The sequence below is a fragment of the Papilio polytes genome, unplaced genomic scaffold (genome assembly GCF_000836215.1).
Source record: "Papilio polytes unplaced genomic scaffold, Ppol_1.0 DF824303.1, whole genome shotgun sequence".
NCBI lineage: Eukaryota > Metazoa > Arthropoda > Insecta > Lepidoptera > Papilionidae > Papilio > Papilio polytes.
This window is the reverse complement of record NW_013524901.1, coordinates 3,089,522-3,107,857: the sequence shown is the minus strand read 5'-3', so window position 1 is coordinate 3,107,857 and position 18,336 is coordinate 3,089,522. Positions and strand designations below refer to the sequence as shown.

The window sequence follows — 18,336 nt, the reverse complement described above, 5'->3', positions numbered from 1 at the left end:
GTACGAGTGTGTTATGAATATTTTTTTGTTAATGTCACTTGCTATAATTTGCAGAAAGGCGTTTCAACTGCGTAGGTAATGATCACATATAGCATTTCGTAACTCGGCCTTTATTGCCGCTTCACAGGAAATTGAGGCAATTTATACAGGACTTTGCCTACGACTCGAGTACTTTTGCTTTGCCTTCACTGGACAATCGTTGGATAATGATTGACTTTAAATTGGCCTCATGTTGAAATCAACTCTGTACAAATCATGTGTAAATTAGGAATGTACGCGCTGATTTGATTTGTATGACAAAACAAACAGCTTTTTATAATTATGTCTTTCTAGGTCGCAACACTGTCGTGTTGTTGTTGCGAAGTTTTGACGTAATTGTTTTACCAAAATAGAGGAGTGTTGGGCTAACACACGCATTAGATGCATTACCTTCTGTAATTTTAGTGTGGCCAAGAGTAATTGCTAAGTATACGCATTTCATTAAAGTTGTTTTGATAGATTTGCTATTGTATTTTGAATTGAAGTTTTGTGTTTTTGAAGTTTGTTTTTTAACTTTTTAATTGAATGTCCTTTGGAAAATGATTGTCATTTTAATTAATATAGTGTTAATTGTCTTAAGAAAGTTTTTACGTGACATATGTTTCTTGATCCAGTTTTGAATTAATAAAAGAGAATATTTATACTGATCAGCAATTAATTTATTTACAAATGAGTATTAATTCATTATTTCATACACATAAATATCACACATCAAACATACATCGAGCACAAGTTATACATTAGCTAGTTGTTTAATGATGGAGGAGACCATGATGACCAAGGGCGAGGGGGGCGGCGGCGTAGTGTGCGAGGGGTGCGGCATGGACCAGGGGAGCAGCGTGGACCACGGGCGCGGCGTGGACCAGGGGAGCAGCGTGGACCACGGGGGCGGGGTGGTGGCCAGCGGTCTTGTGGACAACCGCGTTGAAACTGAAAAAACGTTGTAGGGTTATACATATGTAGCAGTAGAAGCCGTAAGAGGGAATGTTTGTTAATTTCAAAGACCGTTGCGTGGAACAAGGGTATGAACTGCGAACCATGAGTTTCGAATCCCTCAATCGATTGGTTACTGTATTTATGTTTATTGGTTATTTACCCATTGTGGTCGTCAGCTGTGTAGTCTACTTTGCGCACGGAACCGTCAGGCTCGACCAGCGAGTATGAGCCGTGCACAGCACCACCGTCCCGGCTCTCGTGCTGCGACTTGTGGTCACCAGTGTGGGGGTCAGCCACGGAGTAAGAGTAGTCGTAACGGGGGTGAGACTGCAAAGATAAAATATTTTAAGAAAGGAAAAAAAGAGGAAACTTATTAGAAAAGAATGTCGTAAAAAATGCTTACGTATTCGTGACCGTGGGCGAGGGCAAGAGGAGCGGCGTGTACAACGGGGGCAGCGTGGGCAACGATGGGCGCAGCGTGGACAACGGGAGCGGCATGGGCAACGATGGGCGCTGCGTGGACCACTGGGGCGGCGTAGTGCGCGGCCGCGTAGTGTACAGGTGAGTCATGACGCACTATGCTTTGCGATGACACCGCGGAGTGGTGCAGCGGCAGAAGACCTGCGCTGGCGGCCGCCAACACGGCGCTCAGTACGACCACCTGGAAAATACATAATTATAAATGTACTCTCTTACGTTTACTTTTCACGTTATACACCTATTAAAGACTTCAAGTATGTTAAAAGGCCTGTAAATTGAAGTTTAGTTTCCGATGTGTGATGTTTTTTTAGTTAAGAAAACAGCTAAGCTTTTATGCTAAGCGTGATTCTGTGCGACATTAATCTACTATACCAGATAAAATTTGATACTAGATAAAATTTGTATATTCAGGCTTGGTATTAGATTACGACAATATTTTTTTTATTGATAAATTAAAATAATTTACTATCGACTTACTTTGGAGAACATTTTGCGGTTGCTAATCAGTGCAAGTGAATGATAATGGTATCGTGGTGTGGTGTGACTTTTATATGAAAACAAAACGGAGCTGTGGTCCTTTGAGTGGTGGGGAGCGGTCACTCAGTTCCGTAACTCTGACACCGCGAGGTCGCTCACGGCTCGCACGCGACGTGTAATAATAATTCATTAATCTCCCCCAAGCCGTCGGCGCCTTCGCCCCAAAGCTACCGGGCGTACTTACATGATAAATTAATGTTGCTCAAATTATTTTACATAGCCATTTTATGTCAGTTTAACTGGTAGTTAGTTGAAATGAGATTGAAATAAACAAATTTTTGTATTAACACAAAAATAAGTCACAATTCTTTATGAAAGCTTCTTATTCTATTTACTTATAAGAATTTCTTTTGGTGCTTGAAATAGCAGTTTGTAGTATAATTTTACTAATATTATAAATGCGAAAGTTTAGATGGATGGATGTTTGTTAGAGTTTGTAGCCTTAACTGTTGAACGGATATCGATGAAATTTGGCATGGATATAGAGGATAGTCTAGACGAATTATTTATTATTCCACGCGGACGGAGTCGCAGGAAAAAGTTAGTTTCTCATAAATAGTTGGGATACAAAATTCGTCTTTCAATGCATAATAATTGTATTTTCGCACTTTAATGTATGTCTTTATTATCCTTGATATACATTTGTTTCCCTGCACCTTGCTCTTTGTGCAAAATTGTATTAACTAAATGCCTTATAAGCGGTAAAGCTTTTCTTAATATTTATTTATAAATAAATTGTTTATCTGTCAGCCCTCATTTAAACGGCATCGATAATATAATCATAAAATTAAAAACTCTATTTGTTAACCGGTGAATGTAAGTTCATAATCAAAAGCTTGACCTTCGGTGCGTTTAACGGACAATTAGTTCCAGATAAATTTGACAATTTATTGACATGTGGTCGCCTACATTATCGACTTCATATAATTACATTACAATAGTGTTGCGAAACAGATATATCTAGTGCACAGTGAGTTTAACCGCACGGTGGTTATGGTCCCGGACAATATCTGCTGCGGGTTTGATTTCTTAACTTCAGTTAGTAATGCGATCACAAGGAACAGATATGGAACTGCGCAATAGTGCAGATAACAGCCGTTTTGGTTGTCGCTTAATTTTAAATACGGAATTCCTAGTCATAGTTCATTAGGCCAGGTTCACGAGAAAATATTAATAGACTTTTCTGTAGTGTTTTCTGTACTTTATTTGTTTACTAGCTTTCGCCGCGACACCGTTCGCGTAGAATTAAAAAACAAAAGTAAGTCCAATGAGTTTTAGCGTTTATTATGTAAAACTATTTTTTTTATTGATATTGTATTGTTAAAAGGTAAATAAAGAGTAGCCTATGTCTTCTTCCAGACTATCCTCTACGTTTATCCCAAATTTTATTTCAACAGTTAAGGCTACAAACTCTAACAAACATTCATCCATATAAACGTTCCCAATTATAATATAAGTAAGATTAACTGTGTCATATGTTGTCCCACAGCCTCTTTCGTTCGTTTTACTTCGCATGATGACAAGTAATTTGCATAACGACTGCACTGAGCTCATTCTGTGATCGTCCTCTTATTAGGTGACATATAGTGCAAAAACTTGATTTGAGTTTTGAACTTTACGATAGAAGCGTTAGCAACAAAAACAAAAGAAATATAATATTCTTAACAAACTTTTTATTGAAGGGTGTAATTTTAAATAATCAAACCATGCTTCCTTACCATAACGCAATCAAGCGTTTTAATTTACTATTCGTGACTCTATACGGATTCGTATTGTTTGGCATTCCCAACGATTTTAACGTGACCGAATGTCCCACGATTGTTGATTGATTTAATTGGTTTGAACTGCGATCGATAATTTCAATGGAACATGAAAAAAAATAGGAATTCATTACATATTATTTAAATTTAAATTGATAATGTCATATTAATTCATACTATTGGAACATCTAATAAAGTATTATTAGGAGGCTCTACTACGAGTATTCAGTGTGACTTCTTACTGTCAATAAACTAAAAAAAAAAAACTTTTTTTCCGTTTGACTTAACGAAATTATATGGAAATTTTACTAGAGAAAGTGGAAGAAAGATGAATGGAATGATCATTTGAAGAGTAAAAAGTACATGGTCTTTGTTAAATTCTTACTTATTTTTTTTATAAAACCTTGCAAAGCAATAAATGAGAAAGATCACAATGAATCATAAATAACTCACTGTGTAGTGTCCCTGACATTATGTTCGCCGTTAATTCTAATCAATGGGCATTGTTCAGCATTGTTAATCTTATTTATATGGTCGTGAACTACGAGATATAGTTCAATAGTAAATTCGATAATAATTGAAAATAATTAATGGCAAGAAAATATTGTTTTGTAGAACTATAACGGTCTGTATATTTCGAAAGGCAATAAAGTCCCATATGTTAAAGGATGATAAACTATGAGATGTCAATAGCCCAGTAGATTGCGTACTCTAAATTGAAAATTAATGAGACCTCAGTATCAATTTAGTTTTTCCCTTTTAATGTGCTCTGATACTTTTAATGGACAAGAGATCAAGTGTCAACTTTTAAATGTTAAACTTTGTAACTCTATTATATTATGTTAAAAACAGTGAACAATGAGAAAGAAAGAAGAAATGAGTTCTCAAATTGAAATGTTATGATGAATTCAAAAATAAAATTAAATATAAAATCCCGAAAGATGGATGAGGAATTTTATTACAAAAGTTAGTTATTAATGTGTCGTTTTAGTATTGAACAAAGATAGAATTTCCCACAGTATTTCTATTGTGTAAAATTTTGCATACTTAAACTTATAACAACAAGTGACACAAAATTCGCAATTAGGCAAGAGAAGTAATGAAACTGTGTTAAGCATTATTTAAATCGCTTATGACATCGCGACTGCAGCCGACAAACAAGTTTTCTATTAAACAAGGGCAGTAAACGGGTGTCGACGAAAGTTCTGCCCACGATCTTTCTCAATATTCAAGAATGCGTAAGGATTTCTTCTACCTGTACGTGAATAGTTCAGTGTTATGTTACCTATTAGTATTTACTACACAATATTTTGTCCCTTATTAGTAGCACCTTGTCCTTCGAAACTAAAATGAAAATGATATTGAATTCAAAATTTGGTATACAGGTTTAAAAATAACAGAGAAAGAAGACTTTGACCTGTTATAAAAAATACTTCTACCCTAACGAGAGACTGATTTTCTAATTTATTGAAATACAATTGTGTTTAAAGAATGACTGCCGCTGCTTTTCGAAATTTCTACGCATAACAAACTGCAGCTTTTAATAAAATGCTAATACAGCTTTTGTGTTAACAACATATTAATTTTAACGAAATGTCGATTGTTATCTGTGTACATTTTCAACAAAATCAACACTACGTAATGAGAGTGTTGTTACAATGTCGTTATAAATTACCATGTTTGCATTGCTTTCGTCATTTTAATGTATATTTGTATAACAAACTTTCGCAACGTGTGCAACTGGTGTGGGTGTGCGCCTTAATTAGACTACGTTGAATTCGTTTTTGTTACCATAACATTAATTAAAGTTTATTTTCTCAATATACGACTCTGAGAATAAAAGAAAATAGAACAAATAACATCCAATAGTTGACATAACTCTAGATTAAAAAACAAAATCTTTAAAATGCGATCGCTTAATTTTTAGTACAGAATATGTTTGAAAGAAATGGAAGGAGTTCAAAACACTAAAGACGATTATAAGTTTGTACTAGATTTTATTGACTAACATTTTATAAACAAACATTTAAAAGGACAAAATCAACGAATGCGAGTTTAAATAAAAAAAAAACTTTGGGTTATTAAAAGATCGGACGATGGTATCAATGGCGATGATGTTGAGAAGAGTACACGTGGTGACTGGGACCTGAATTGTGGACGACTGCGTTGAATCTGCAATGAAACGTCACGTGTTAGTCATGATGTTTACAATGTGAACTCGTTTGAAACTTGTTTGGTACACCTGCCGGCATGTGAATGCGAGTCTCGTACGCGAAAGGTCGACAGAGTTCATTACTCATATGGACCGGAACGCGAATCGTACAACCGGTTAAACAACCATATGATCTTAAACGTATCTATAACTTACGAGATACAGCTTCCGGTAATTAAAACTTTTAGCAATGCAATGTTAGATTTTGTAAACCAATTAAAACAGGTTAGGTATTTGTAATAGAAAGGAAATTATTGTCGTTGTGTTGAAAATTGTGACGACTAATATCACCTCTAACGACATGGCCATGGGGTTAGGTAAAAACGGGCCTTTTAATGTTCATACTTCCACAAACTCACCACTAATGTTCTGTTAGTATACAAAAAATAATTCATTCGACTAGTCTAAAAATATACTAATTGCAATTATGCTTACCCGTTGCGGTCATCAGCGGTGTAGTGAACCTTCCTGAAGGTACCATCCGGCTGCAAGAGCGAGTATTCCCCCTTCACAACATCGCCGTCGCGTGTCTCATGCTGGGCCTTGCGGTCACCGGTGTTAGGGTCCTCCACGGAGTACGAATATTGGTATTGAGGGTGTGACTGCAAGATACAAAAAAAAGATGTATAATTACAGCAAAATTTGTAGCAATACATTGCAATTAATACGAATTCATAAATAATCTTACGTAGTAGTCATTGTAGCTTCCATGCTGTCCGTTTCCAGAATATCCCCCAAGGTGGCCATGGGAACGTCCATGGGCTCCACCGTACGTTAGAGATGCACCATGTCGGAAAGGAGCAGAATGAGCTAGAGGTACACCATGGGCAAGTGGAGCAACATGCGCTAGAGGAGCAGCGTGTGCTAGTGGTCCAGCGTGGGATAAAGGTACACCATAATTAAGGGGGCCTGCACGGGCGAGAGGTGCGGCAACGGCAACAGAATTGGATTGAACTGAGGATGTAGCATGGACTACTGGACCTGCGCCGCGAGCCAATAAAGAATTCTGTGCTAATGGTGCAGAATGGACGAGGGGTGTGGCGTGGGCAGAAGGAGATGCGTGGGTCAAAGATGTGGAATGGGCCAGAGGAGCCGCATGTGCTAAAGGACCAGCGTGGGCCAAAGGAGTGACTTGGGCCAAAGGTGCGGCGTGGGCCAAAGAACCAACGTTAGCTAAAGGCGCGGCGTGGGTCAGTGGCGCAGGGTGTGACAAAGGACCGGCATGTGCTAAAGGTGGTGGATGAGCTAAAGGGGCAGTGTAAGCTAAAGGAGCAGTATGGGCTAAAGAAGTTGGGTAGGTTGCAGGACCGGCTTGACCGAAAGGAGCAGCATGGGTCAATGAAGCTGGGTGAGTCAATGGACCACCTTGAGCAAATGAAGCTACATGTGCAAGAGTTGCTGCATTCGGGAAAGGAGCTCTTGGAACGAGTCCTCCGGCGAGGCCAAGGGCACCACCTGGGGCGTACTGTGCGCCACCATACGCTGCTCCATATCCGCCGTAAGCACCGTTGAGAAGCCCAGCATGGGCCACCGCTATCACAGCTACAAACGTAAGAATCTGTAACAATTAAAATGCATTACATTTTTCTCGTTTAATACAAATTAATTAAATGTTTAGAGGAACTCACTTTACTAAACATTTTAGCGTTGGAATGTAATCTTTTGCTATGATACTCTCGATGATAATCCGAGGGTTTTATAAGAATAGTATCTCCGGTGGGGCGTCGAGAGCGCTTCACGGATCGTCCCCGCGGTCGCAAGGTCGGGCTTTGTCTTCACAATCTCGTATTACACATTATCAAGTTAATGATCGTTACTTAACAATAACACTCTGTGAACTGCTCGTACTACGCTTCAGTATTGTGGGTCAATGAGGTCCGCGATAAGATGTTATTATTACTTTAACAGTTGTATTTCGCAGCGCATTTGCAAGATCATGAAACTGGCCACTAGGTGTTGAGATACTGGTCGTAAATTCATTACAAGTTTAATGTTCCTTGCTAAAAGCAGTTGCTTGTTAGGTGGTACGGAGTATATTATTTTGCGTTGTAATTTGTAACAAAAATATTGCTCCGTCCAAGTCAAAAAAATTGTAGTCTGATGTCAAAATTCATTTTTATTTAATAGAGTTGTAATATGTGTTTTTTAAGTTGTTATTAATTTGTAAAAGTATGTTAGTAAAAGAAATTTATTTTTTTATCAATATTTTATAGTTCATCCATGGTTTTGCTTTAAAATGACAATACTATTAAGTTACCAAGTTCTAGAGTGATAAGTTTAATAAATAGAAACCGTAACATTTGTTTAAATGTAGTTCGATCTTTCATACTTTAAGAAGAACAACATGATTTTCATTACTAGATCGAGATAGTACGTTTTTGTTAGAATGGCTTTTTTGGCCTTTTACACGCTATTAGCCAGGTTAATGTGTTCTAAGAAGGTTACTTTCTGACTTTAAAGGTCAATTGTCTTATCTAAATCAAGACCACTAAATTCTAGATTCAAGACAGTGATAGTTAATTTAAGTTCTGGTAATTTTAAATCTATTTGTCTTAAAGAGCATGATAAATCTTATTATTGCCAAAATAAATATTTAAGTAAATCAATGTTTCTTGTAATAACATTAGTCTTTTTTACCTTTTGAAAATTCACATTATATTTCAATATAAAAATTGACTATTTATAGGCGTGGATAAAATAAATAAATTTTGATATATTTACAATGAGTTTAATAAATTATTTTGTGACATAATTAGATAATCATTGCGGGTCGAGATCAATAATGGTGATAGTAGTGCTGAGGATGGACGGAGGGCGCAGAGTTGTGAACAACGGCGTTAAATCTGAAAAGACACAATGTTATATACCACCATTAGTCTTATGTTATCTTAAAAGACGATGTTTAATTTATTAAAAGTTTTGCCAAAAGAAAGCCGATGAGAATATTTTTATTCTGGCAATTTCTTACCCGGTGTGGTCGTCAGCGCTGTAAACGACCTTGCGCACAGAGCCATCAGGCTGGACCAATGAGTAGGAGCCGTGCACAGCGTCGCCGTCGCGGCTCTCGTGCTGCGACTTGTGGTCACCAGTGTGAGGGTCAGCCACGGAATACGAAAAGTCGTATTTGGGATGAGCCTGAACAAACATGTAGCTATAGTTATGTACATCACTCACAGTATATCATGTAAGCACCTAATCACATGTGGTACAAAGCTTTTGCGACAGTCAGATGTTTTCTGACGACCACAATGCTTAAAGTTAACCTTCAGTTTCCAACGTTTACTGTGGTTAGCATTGCTCCCTTCATAGCCTTAATGATGTTCATCACTATCCTAGGAGAGATGGAGCAGTATCAACTATCACTTACATAGTAATCATGACCACCATAGACAGCAGCGGGAGCGTAATGTCCAGAATAAGCTAAAGGTGCATAATGCCCCTGGTACACTGGGGTGGCGTGACCGTCGTGTCGTACGATGCTCTGAGACGAGACAGCGTGACCGTGTCCATGGTAAAGGCCGGCATTGGCCGCAGCCAGCATAGCACCAAATGCGAAGATCTGAAAGTAAATGGTCGTTTAATATTTTTTCTGATTTACGGAGGTGAAGGTGTCCGATGGTAATAAAATTTATTGTCACCCGTGTTATTAAAAGTTTTTATTGGTTCTTTCGCTAAAGGTCACGTTCCAGCACATTAAGTATTTAATTATTCTCTACAGATGTTCCTTTGAGCTTTAAAATCTTCTTACCTTATTCTAAAGAACTTTGTCTAGCTGTACTACATCACATTATTTTATTTTGTCTATTATAATTCGGGTTTAATATCTACTTACTTTGCTGAACATTTTGCTTGCGTGTTGTCAACGTGTTGTCAGTTGTTTGATGTCAATAGAAACTGACCGTGGTTTTTATATGACTTAATATTTGTACGGACAAGTGGGGCTAGCGGTGGTATGGACCTTGGTGGAACAAAGACAGTGAAAAATACTCGATTAACCCAATTTGGTAGTAAAACATGTCATGGTATCGATATCTATTATCGTTGACCATGCATACTGCCGTATTGCGTGATAAAAGTAACAAAAACTTATATGATTATTGGCTTTCAAATAATTACACGATAACAATTATTGGGTGTCTTGATTTTATGACTCTCGTTTTACCTCTTTTCACTTCTGAAAAAAGTACTTTAACTTATTATTAAACGGCTAGACAAACTCCACTTTTTGTGACTGAATGGCCACTGTTTGCCTTGAAGAGGCATTTACAGATTCACCGGGCTTGAGGTGGCCGAGCGCAGATGGCACTTAGCCTAAACCTCGTTTATGAGTAACTAAGCTCAAGGGCTCCCTCAGGAGCCTCGGCACGAGCCGTTACTTCGTTATTATTACCGAATTGGGAGGCCGTCGAGCTCTTAGATCGTTGCGGTGGTACTTCGGTACTTTTATAAGCTGCATTTTTGTTCCGCGTCTCGTTGCAAAATTTTCAAACGATTGTAGCTTTTAAGGCGAAACACCGACAGTTTTTTTAGACTGTACGTAAAGCAGGTATACTTATAAATATAAAATTCTTCTTTAGAAAATCCGCACTCCGTAAGACCTAGTATGGTATTTACATGTGAAATGTGAACATCGTAAACTACGTGTGCTTTGGTCATCCAAAGTAACAAGTTACCGTTGTATAACTTCACGTAATATGGAAAATGCATGACCAATATACACATTTATTAGTGTCGTCGGTTTTTAACAACTTTATGGCTTTTTTTTTATCAAATTGTATTAATTTACATAGCTAAAGCGAAAATTACAACAAACTCTGATACTTGAAATAAGATTGCCTTTTATTACTGTTTTATTAGTTTATAAAAAATATTGAAATATTTAGAAGATTGTTTGTATTCTTATACGAGTCGATTAGTCGAGGATATTTCAGCATTGTTTCTCAATATGTATTTCATAATTAAATCTCTCTTTTTCTGACATCGCTAAGACGAAATGGCTGTACAGAGAACGCGTCGACTTATCTACTTAACCTGAGAAGGTTGAATATAAACGAGAGTGATGCGGCATTAATCATTCAATATTTTGTAATACTAGCTGTTTTCTACGACTTCCTCTTTCAGAACTAAATAACACTACTCAAGTAACCTATGTGTTCTTCCAGACTGCGTTCTCTATCTATGACAAATTTCACACCACCACCACATTGATAGAGTCTTTCAGAGATACCTTTTAACCATTATCCGTGCAATCATCCCTCCTTTTAAACTTTCGCATTTATAGTATTTGTTATTCCTACTATAGGAAAAGACCCTCAGATATTATTACTTTTCATATATAGTAAAATTTAATTGTCGATTATAAAAATGGTTTTACTTTCCGCATGTCATAGTTACTTTGTTATTTTCATGAAAGTTATTATGTCCAATAAATTCAATGTTATAAGCTTTAACTACCGCAATTTATTCTTTATGGTATAGTTTTATGTTTTGAGAGTTTTACAATTATACGTATGTACACTACGATGTGGATTCTGATAATTCTTCCATTCACCTTAACTAGACAAATACCATAGTTTAGTTCTATTATTATATAATTTCTCTAAAACTTATAACTAGCTGTTGCACGCGACTTCGTCCGCGTGCAATTAAAATTATTAAAAGTTAGTGATAACGTCTCTTTATAGTGAAATAATTTTTAAAATCGACCTAGTAGTTTTGGAGTCATTGCAATATATACAAAATACAAATATTTCCACTCCATTCCATTCCACTATTTACATGTTAGTACTAGCTTTCCCTTGCGGCTTCATCCGCATAAAATTACGAAAATTTTATTTTATTGTTTACATGTGTCAAGTTATCAATTGCAAATGTCAAAATGACATGACATGATGACAACCTTGCTTCCTTGATGTTGGCAGCAACTTATGGCCTCTTTCCCACATTAGGGTTTTTATTCAAAATATTTACTCCCTAAGTTTAATGGCGTGAAAATATATAGCCTAAAGCGTGATGTAAGTGTGGGGCTTTCTATTAAAAAAAGATTTATTCAAAAATATGCTGCAATTTCTGACATCTTCAAAAGAAGTGTGTGTTTATGCTTTATTATAATAGTATAGATAAAAATCAATAAAAATGTTTGTTCAGACATTTGTTAGTCTATCACTAATGTTAAGTAATAAGTATATGAATGTAATGCATAATTAAACGCCAAAAATCAATTAAGTACGCTTGATTGAGTCTATTTTTAATTACATACATTCAAAGGGATACACAAAATTAAAATAAAATTCAAAATTCAATTAGTCTTTATTGTTTAATTTTACGTTGATTTAAAATCCAATAAATAAAGTTAAATTAACTTCTTTCAGATCAAAACTTCTTAGTAATGATAATAGGCAGGCGCTGCGTGCACGAGGGGGGCTGAATTGTGAACAACGGCGTTGAAACTGAAAGTAACAATATAAATTATTTTGTTAGTCAACTAAATTAAATGACATTTTCATGTGGTCACAGGGAATATTTTTTGTCAGGAATAATAATTAACAATATATCTTTGTAAGAAAACAATGTGGATAAAGGAAGTATTGACAAATGATTTAAAAATGTTTGCTCCAGAGAGACGGATATATAGAAATAAGGAACAATGAAGGTGTGATCAGAGAAACTTGTGGCTAAATCAACACCCTGGATTTAGTTACATTTATCGCCCAGAATATAACATTTTATATAAAATTTTAAGAAAGTACCCGTTATGTGCGTCAGCGCTGTAATCAACAGTGCGCACGGAGCCATCAGGTTGCACCAGTGAGTACTGGCCATGCACAGCGTCGCCGTCACGGCTCTCGTGCTGCGACTTGTTGTCGCCAGTGTGGGGGTCAGCCACGGAGTATGCGAAGTTGTATTTCGGATAAGCCTGGAAAAGAAATATGCTCAATTGTTTTCCTTCCCTGTTGACCTTTACCATCATCAGTCCACCATGATGAAAAGTGTAATCAAGTGTCTTGTGGTCTTCGTAATATACTAACCTCGTTCTCTAAACACAGTTTTATTGAATATATTTTACTTAAACTACATGTGAGGTACTCCTACCAAGGAAATTTTTACCAAAATGTACATAAGTTCTTAAACGTACATATTCATTGTGGCCACCGTAGTAAGCAGGGGCGGCACCATAGTACCCAGCGTAGGGCGTAGCGTGGCCTAAGGCAGGGTAGCCGGCGTCATGTCTGATGATGCTCTGTGAGGAGACCGCGTGACCGTATCCTGGGTAAAGATCGGCGTTGACAGCCGCCAAGAGAGCGCCGAGGGCTAGTGCCTTGAAAAAAAAAATAGACCTATTAATCTGTAGAAAAGACATTCAACTTTTATTTATGACTTTCAAGAAGTAACAATAATAAAAACAACGCTGGTGACTCTAGACTCTACGTAGTATAGTATTGTTATACAAAAGTGATCGAAAACCTTAGATACCTTAAGGTAAAGTAGTACTTACGGTAGCGAACATTTTGAGAGCGATTTGTATGACAATCAGGTGTTGATTGATGTCAATGGCCCAGCGTTATGGTTTTATAGAACAGCTGAGTGCGGTGGGGCAGAAACAAATGCATGGGCCTTGACATCATGTGCGTGATTTTAGCTGCAATTTCAAGATCATAGAAACATTTTAGTCACTCTATCGTTACACTAAGTTGGTACATGTCGCTTACAATACGATAAAAGCAAACGACAAAAATAAAAAGGATACATGATACTAATTTTTAAAGTTTCCGTGTGTTATTGAAGTCGGACTGTACGCATGTAATCTACATGCATAGATGTAGGAGAAGCGCCTTTGATATACAACCGAGTTAAGAGATTCCAAATCTCTCACCCCTCATAGTCTCGGGAGTGAGTATAATGTGAAATAGAAAGCGCATCCCTAACTTGGGGTAGGCTTTGAGGCTCTCAATTGGGACATATTGTGTAGCTAAAGATGATAATGATATTAAATTTTCCAAACACTGAGGAACGAAAGTTATATTTGGAATTAAAAATATTTCAAGGACTGATCAATGGCAATGGTCATGGTTGTTGGTTTTATGGAGCGGCTCGTGTGCGGCGTACGCTTGCGGTTTCCTAAAGTATTCATGCACAAACGGTCAATGTCCCTTAAGTTTTTTAGCAATCAAGGTTACAAAGCTTATCTAGATGAACTTACATCTGATTGACAATCGCTAATTACGCTTTTGTGATATCAATGATTGCGTCAATATTAATTAGTCGTGTTTTAAATACGGTCTCGTAATATTTGATTGAATATTTGTAATATTTATTGGCATACCATTCATATAATAATGGTTATTAAATCTATCGTTTCGTTTGTATTCGTCGGCGTTTACTATTAACCTTTTTATTTCGCGTTAAGTAAATACTACGTTAGGTTAAGGATTTACGTACTTTTATAAATAGATTTTCAATTTAAACGACGTATTAAAATTATACTAACGTGTAACTACACCAAACTTTTGTGTATACTTGCTTGTTTTTTATTTTTGTTACGAAGTTATTTACTCTATGGAACGAGAACTTCTAACTTAAGCGGAAATTGCTCTCGCTGATGTAAATCAGTACGTAACTTCCGTAACATCAAACCTGTTAAGAATTTCACACGACGCGTCATAGAAGTTTACCTTCAAACTTTTTTCTGAAAGCTTGTTGTAATTAACTAATAGTAGGTCAACTCAGCAAGTGCAACTTTTTAAACTCGATTAAATTTGGTATAGATAGAGCATAGTTTAAAAGAACTCATACGCTACTCATTTTTGTGTTTTTTGCGTTTACTCATGCGGACTGAGTCGCAGGCCATGGTTCTACATAAAATATTTCGATCGTACTGGTATAATAAAATAACGTTTTAGGCATACATGTTTATTCTATAAATTTAGTACTTTTAGGTCTTATTACCTTATTTGTGACGTAGTACTATGTTAAGGTTAATTTTAAACGAATAAATTATATTTTACACAACTAACCATGTCAAAGCAATCAACATATGTAATTGTAAGCATATTGAAACATATTAAAGTTACACAATTCTCTAATACCTCTGATTGAAAATTGCTTTATTTTACAGGGCATGTTTTTAACATTTTTTTTACCAATAATATATTAGTAGATTTTTGTTAATTTACTAAGATTTCCTTTAACTATTCCAATTAAGCTCTACGCTTGTGCTAGGATATGGTTCACGACAATAGTCGAATGGCGGGATTCAAACCCTCGACCGCAAGATCAGTAGTCCGTACCCCAAACCATTAGGCTATTGGCGCTTATTGATATCTTTGTTTTGTAAATAGATTAGTATAAATACTTAAATATTAAGTAGAATATTATAATAATGCTACATCAGAGTCTACATTCGATTGTAAGGATGCAAGCGTCGAATAATTGCGGAAAATATAGTCTTCGATCTATCAATGATCATTGTTTTCGTAGGTCGGTTCTTCGTTGGTGGGTTGATTCGTTGAGTACGTGACGTCACACCTCTTGATGGTCTGCGAAGTTAATGCGTCATTAATTTAAGTAATTTCGTGCACCTGTTGAATGAAACAAAGATAAATGACGTACAAATTTATCATCATCGGCGCCGTGTGAATTAGACACGGCATTTTCTATAACTTTACAACAATCGATTCGTACTAGAAGCGCCGTATTACAACTTTATAGCGTTCACGTTGATCCAATTTGTGAATCATCTAAACATCAACAAATACCACAGAATATTTCGTAAATTAAACTATCATTAAATTACAAAATTCACATTTTAATTATCACATGAAAGGAAATAACATTTCGTCTAACTACAGATTTAAGATTGATCCGAATTCTGGTGAATTTAATGTTTTTATAAAACAATATGTGCACGAAAATGATATACAGTCAGGCGACTATGTACCTTGACTTTACGACTTTGCTATTCAAGGCACATTGCTCTATAAAAATTATGTCAGAGACAATTAATTTGATTGATACATTAAATCACATTGTCGACAATTGTTAGCTGATTTTTTATTACAATGAATTAAGTATTATAATATTGCACGACTTCTTGTAAGATAGATGCAGCAAGAACATAGTTGTTTCGTCTCCGCGTTCCTCATATTTATTATTCCAACCGACCTTCTTCGACCCTTTGTCACATTCCATCCTCCTCCGCTCTTTCTTCGTCTTTTGGAACATCTGGTTCGGAATTCGAACTTTGAGTTGAGCGTTGACACATACGCATGCGGGGCTTAGGGAGAAGGAAGTGTCAGATAGTTGTGAATGAACAAACAGTGCAGCAAGACCATCAAATACGCGCATTGCAGAACAACCAGGTAAATCCCGCAAGTGTCCGCTTCGGGGAACTTTTCCGAACCTTACCGTCCTTTAGACCCGTACTCGTTATCCGACCTAATTTCAATACTATCCAAAGACGCTACAATAGTTTTACATTATTCGTTAGTATTAAATGTTCTTAGTTAATTTCATTAAGCCCGCTGCACTTTTAGTTTTAACTAAACAAGAGTTTAATTGTACGTGTGTAGACAATACTGACTATTGTATAGTTTAATTAACAATTAAAAAATAAGGACGAGTGTAAAAACGTATTTGATTTCCATATTTGTGCAAAGATAATTACAAAATTAGTGCGTTATTAAATCAGTAATGATAGCGTCCATAATTTGACTTATATACGTGTGGAACAGACTTATGCACTTTTGCATGGAATCTGAAACAAAAAAAAAAATTAATAATTATACATTTGGATAAAAAATCTTCGTACTTAATAAATTCAAGGTAATAACTTCGATTTTGAATTGCAATTTCTTGTTTGTAAGTCTGTTTTCTAATTACCCAGTGTGGTCGTCGGCGGTGTAGTCGACAGTACGCACGGAGCCATCAGGCTGCAGCAGAGAGTAGGAGCCGTGCACTGCGTCACCATCGCGGATCTCGTGCTGGGACTTGTGGTCACCGGTGTGAGGGTCAACCACGGAGTAAGCGTAGTCGTATTTGGGATAAGTCTACGAAGAAAAAAAAACATTATTTTGATAAAATAATTTTACAACAGTAATATAGAGAAATCATACATTAAATAAAACCAGTATCAAATATCACAAGCAAACGGCGCATAAAATAATTCATAATTATCAATTTAAAGAGCTCTTACGTAATAATCGTGGACGCTATAATATGGCGCATGAACATAGTGACCATAATGTGCAGGGGACACGGCAGGCCCCTTAAAATAACGAGCGACGATCTGAGATGAGACAGCGTGGCCATGACCATGGCCGTCGTATAAGCCGGCGTAGGCACATGCCACTAGAACACCAAAAGCTACTAGCTGAAATTAAAAAGAAAACATGAATGGAAATAGAATCAACAATAAAAGTTATTAAACTCCTGGATATCAAGTCAAATTATCTAATAAGGGCTTGTTTGTATTGAATTTTTAATTATAGAATTATCAAATAAAAAAGACGAATATCTTACTTGACTGAACATTTTGTTAACTCTTTAAAAAGTTGGAACAGAATAATATGAATCGTGTATTCCAGTGGTTTTATAGGACTTAAAGATTCACTGAAGTGTGGTAAAGAAATCCAACCAAGCCTTGTTCCTAAATCAATTTTGATCAATATTTACAGCGTTTTCGCAGACTCTATTGATTGTATTAATTGAAATCGGATATTTTCTAGTGAAAATAACGACTTTATATCATACAAATATGAATTTAATTAACATATTTTATACATTGTTGTTAGTAGTGCACGCTAACAATACACATCATTGTTAAGTAATCCGGTATGATTTGCATACGTATTCACAAATGAGACAGCAGAATGTAAAAAATCATCAATATCTTATATAGATTGAATAACTGCTTTTCGGTTGTTTTTTGTTGTCATGGTAAATATACGAGTACTCGTACATTGGTTCAGGATCAATTAATATGCAATTTTTTTGTTACTAATGACGTGAGAATCAGTGGCTGCGAGGAAACCATCCTAATGTTGTCATTCTGTTTTCTTGCTTAATAGCATGTCTGTCTGCATATGTTATATATTTAAGTGATTCAATTCCTATTTCAATTTAATTCTTCATAGGCCAAAAATATAAGTTACTCGTGTTACATAAAGAAGTGTGTTATAATGTCAACCACTTGTATTTGAATTTACTTAACTTTATCGTAAGTACTTAAATATCGACACAGTTATTTTTAAATGTAGTACCTGAACTTAAATTTTGTAATTTTCTAGTTTCGATTTCCGCTGCATTCCATTTCTTTCGGATATCTTTTAAGAACGTATAAAGTACGATTTTTTTATTTCGTAGAAAATGGATAAA

The 18,336-nt window shown here is 36.1% G+C and overlaps 4 protein-coding genes across 4 annotated transcripts; all 4 read right to left on the bottom strand.

Moving 5' to 3' along the window:
• Window positions 1–676: 676 nt before the first annotated feature.
• On the bottom strand, window positions 677–1,983 carry LOC106100712 (cuticle protein 21-like). The gene is made up of 4 exons (XM_013279711.1): window positions 1,933–1,983; window positions 1,379–1,636; window positions 1,136–1,302; window positions 677–969 (listed from the first exon to the last, which is right to left on the bottom strand). Exons 1-4 carry the CDS (start codon window positions 1,942–1,944, stop codon window positions 792–794), a joined length of 615 nt encoding a protein of 204 aa, XP_013135165.1. The 5' UTR covers window positions 1,945–1,983; the 3' UTR covers window positions 677–791.
• A 3,808-nt stretch (window positions 1,984–5,791) lies between these two features.
• Window positions 5,792–9,841, bottom strand: LOC106100647. The gene is made up of 8 exons (XM_013279597.1): window positions 9,797–9,841; window positions 9,332–9,523; window positions 8,933–9,099; window positions 8,745–8,807; window positions 7,593–7,731; window positions 6,653–7,522; window positions 6,400–6,566; window positions 5,792–5,924 (listed from the first exon to the last, which is right to left on the bottom strand). The coding sequence occupies exons 1-8, from the start codon at window positions 9,806–9,808 to the stop codon at window positions 5,855–5,857; spliced, it is 1,680 nt and encodes a 559-aa protein (XP_013135051.1). The 5' UTR covers window positions 9,809–9,841; the 3' UTR covers window positions 5,792–5,854.
• A 2,349-nt stretch (window positions 9,842–12,190) lies between these two features.
• LOC106100788 (cuticle protein 7-like) lies at window positions 12,191–13,517 on the bottom strand. Its single transcript, XM_013279817.1, has 4 exons — window positions 13,460–13,517; window positions 13,100–13,282; window positions 12,714–12,880; window positions 12,191–12,413 (listed from the first exon to the last, which is right to left on the bottom strand). The coding sequence occupies exons 1-4, from the start codon at window positions 13,469–13,471 to the stop codon at window positions 12,347–12,349; spliced, it is 429 nt and encodes a 142-aa protein (XP_013135271.1). The 5' UTR covers window positions 13,472–13,517; the 3' UTR covers window positions 12,191–12,346.
• A 2,241-nt stretch (window positions 13,518–15,758) lies between these two features.
• LOC106100798 (cuticle protein 7-like) lies at window positions 15,759–17,591 on the bottom strand. Its single transcript, XM_013279829.1, has 4 exons — window positions 17,482–17,591; window positions 17,156–17,332; window positions 16,843–17,009; window positions 15,759–16,717 (listed from the first exon to the last, which is right to left on the bottom strand). Exons 1-4 carry the CDS (start codon window positions 17,491–17,493, stop codon window positions 16,648–16,650), a joined length of 426 nt encoding a protein of 141 aa, XP_013135283.1. The 5' UTR covers window positions 17,494–17,591; the 3' UTR covers window positions 15,759–16,647.
• Between the last annotated feature and the right edge of the window lie 745 nt (window positions 17,592–18,336).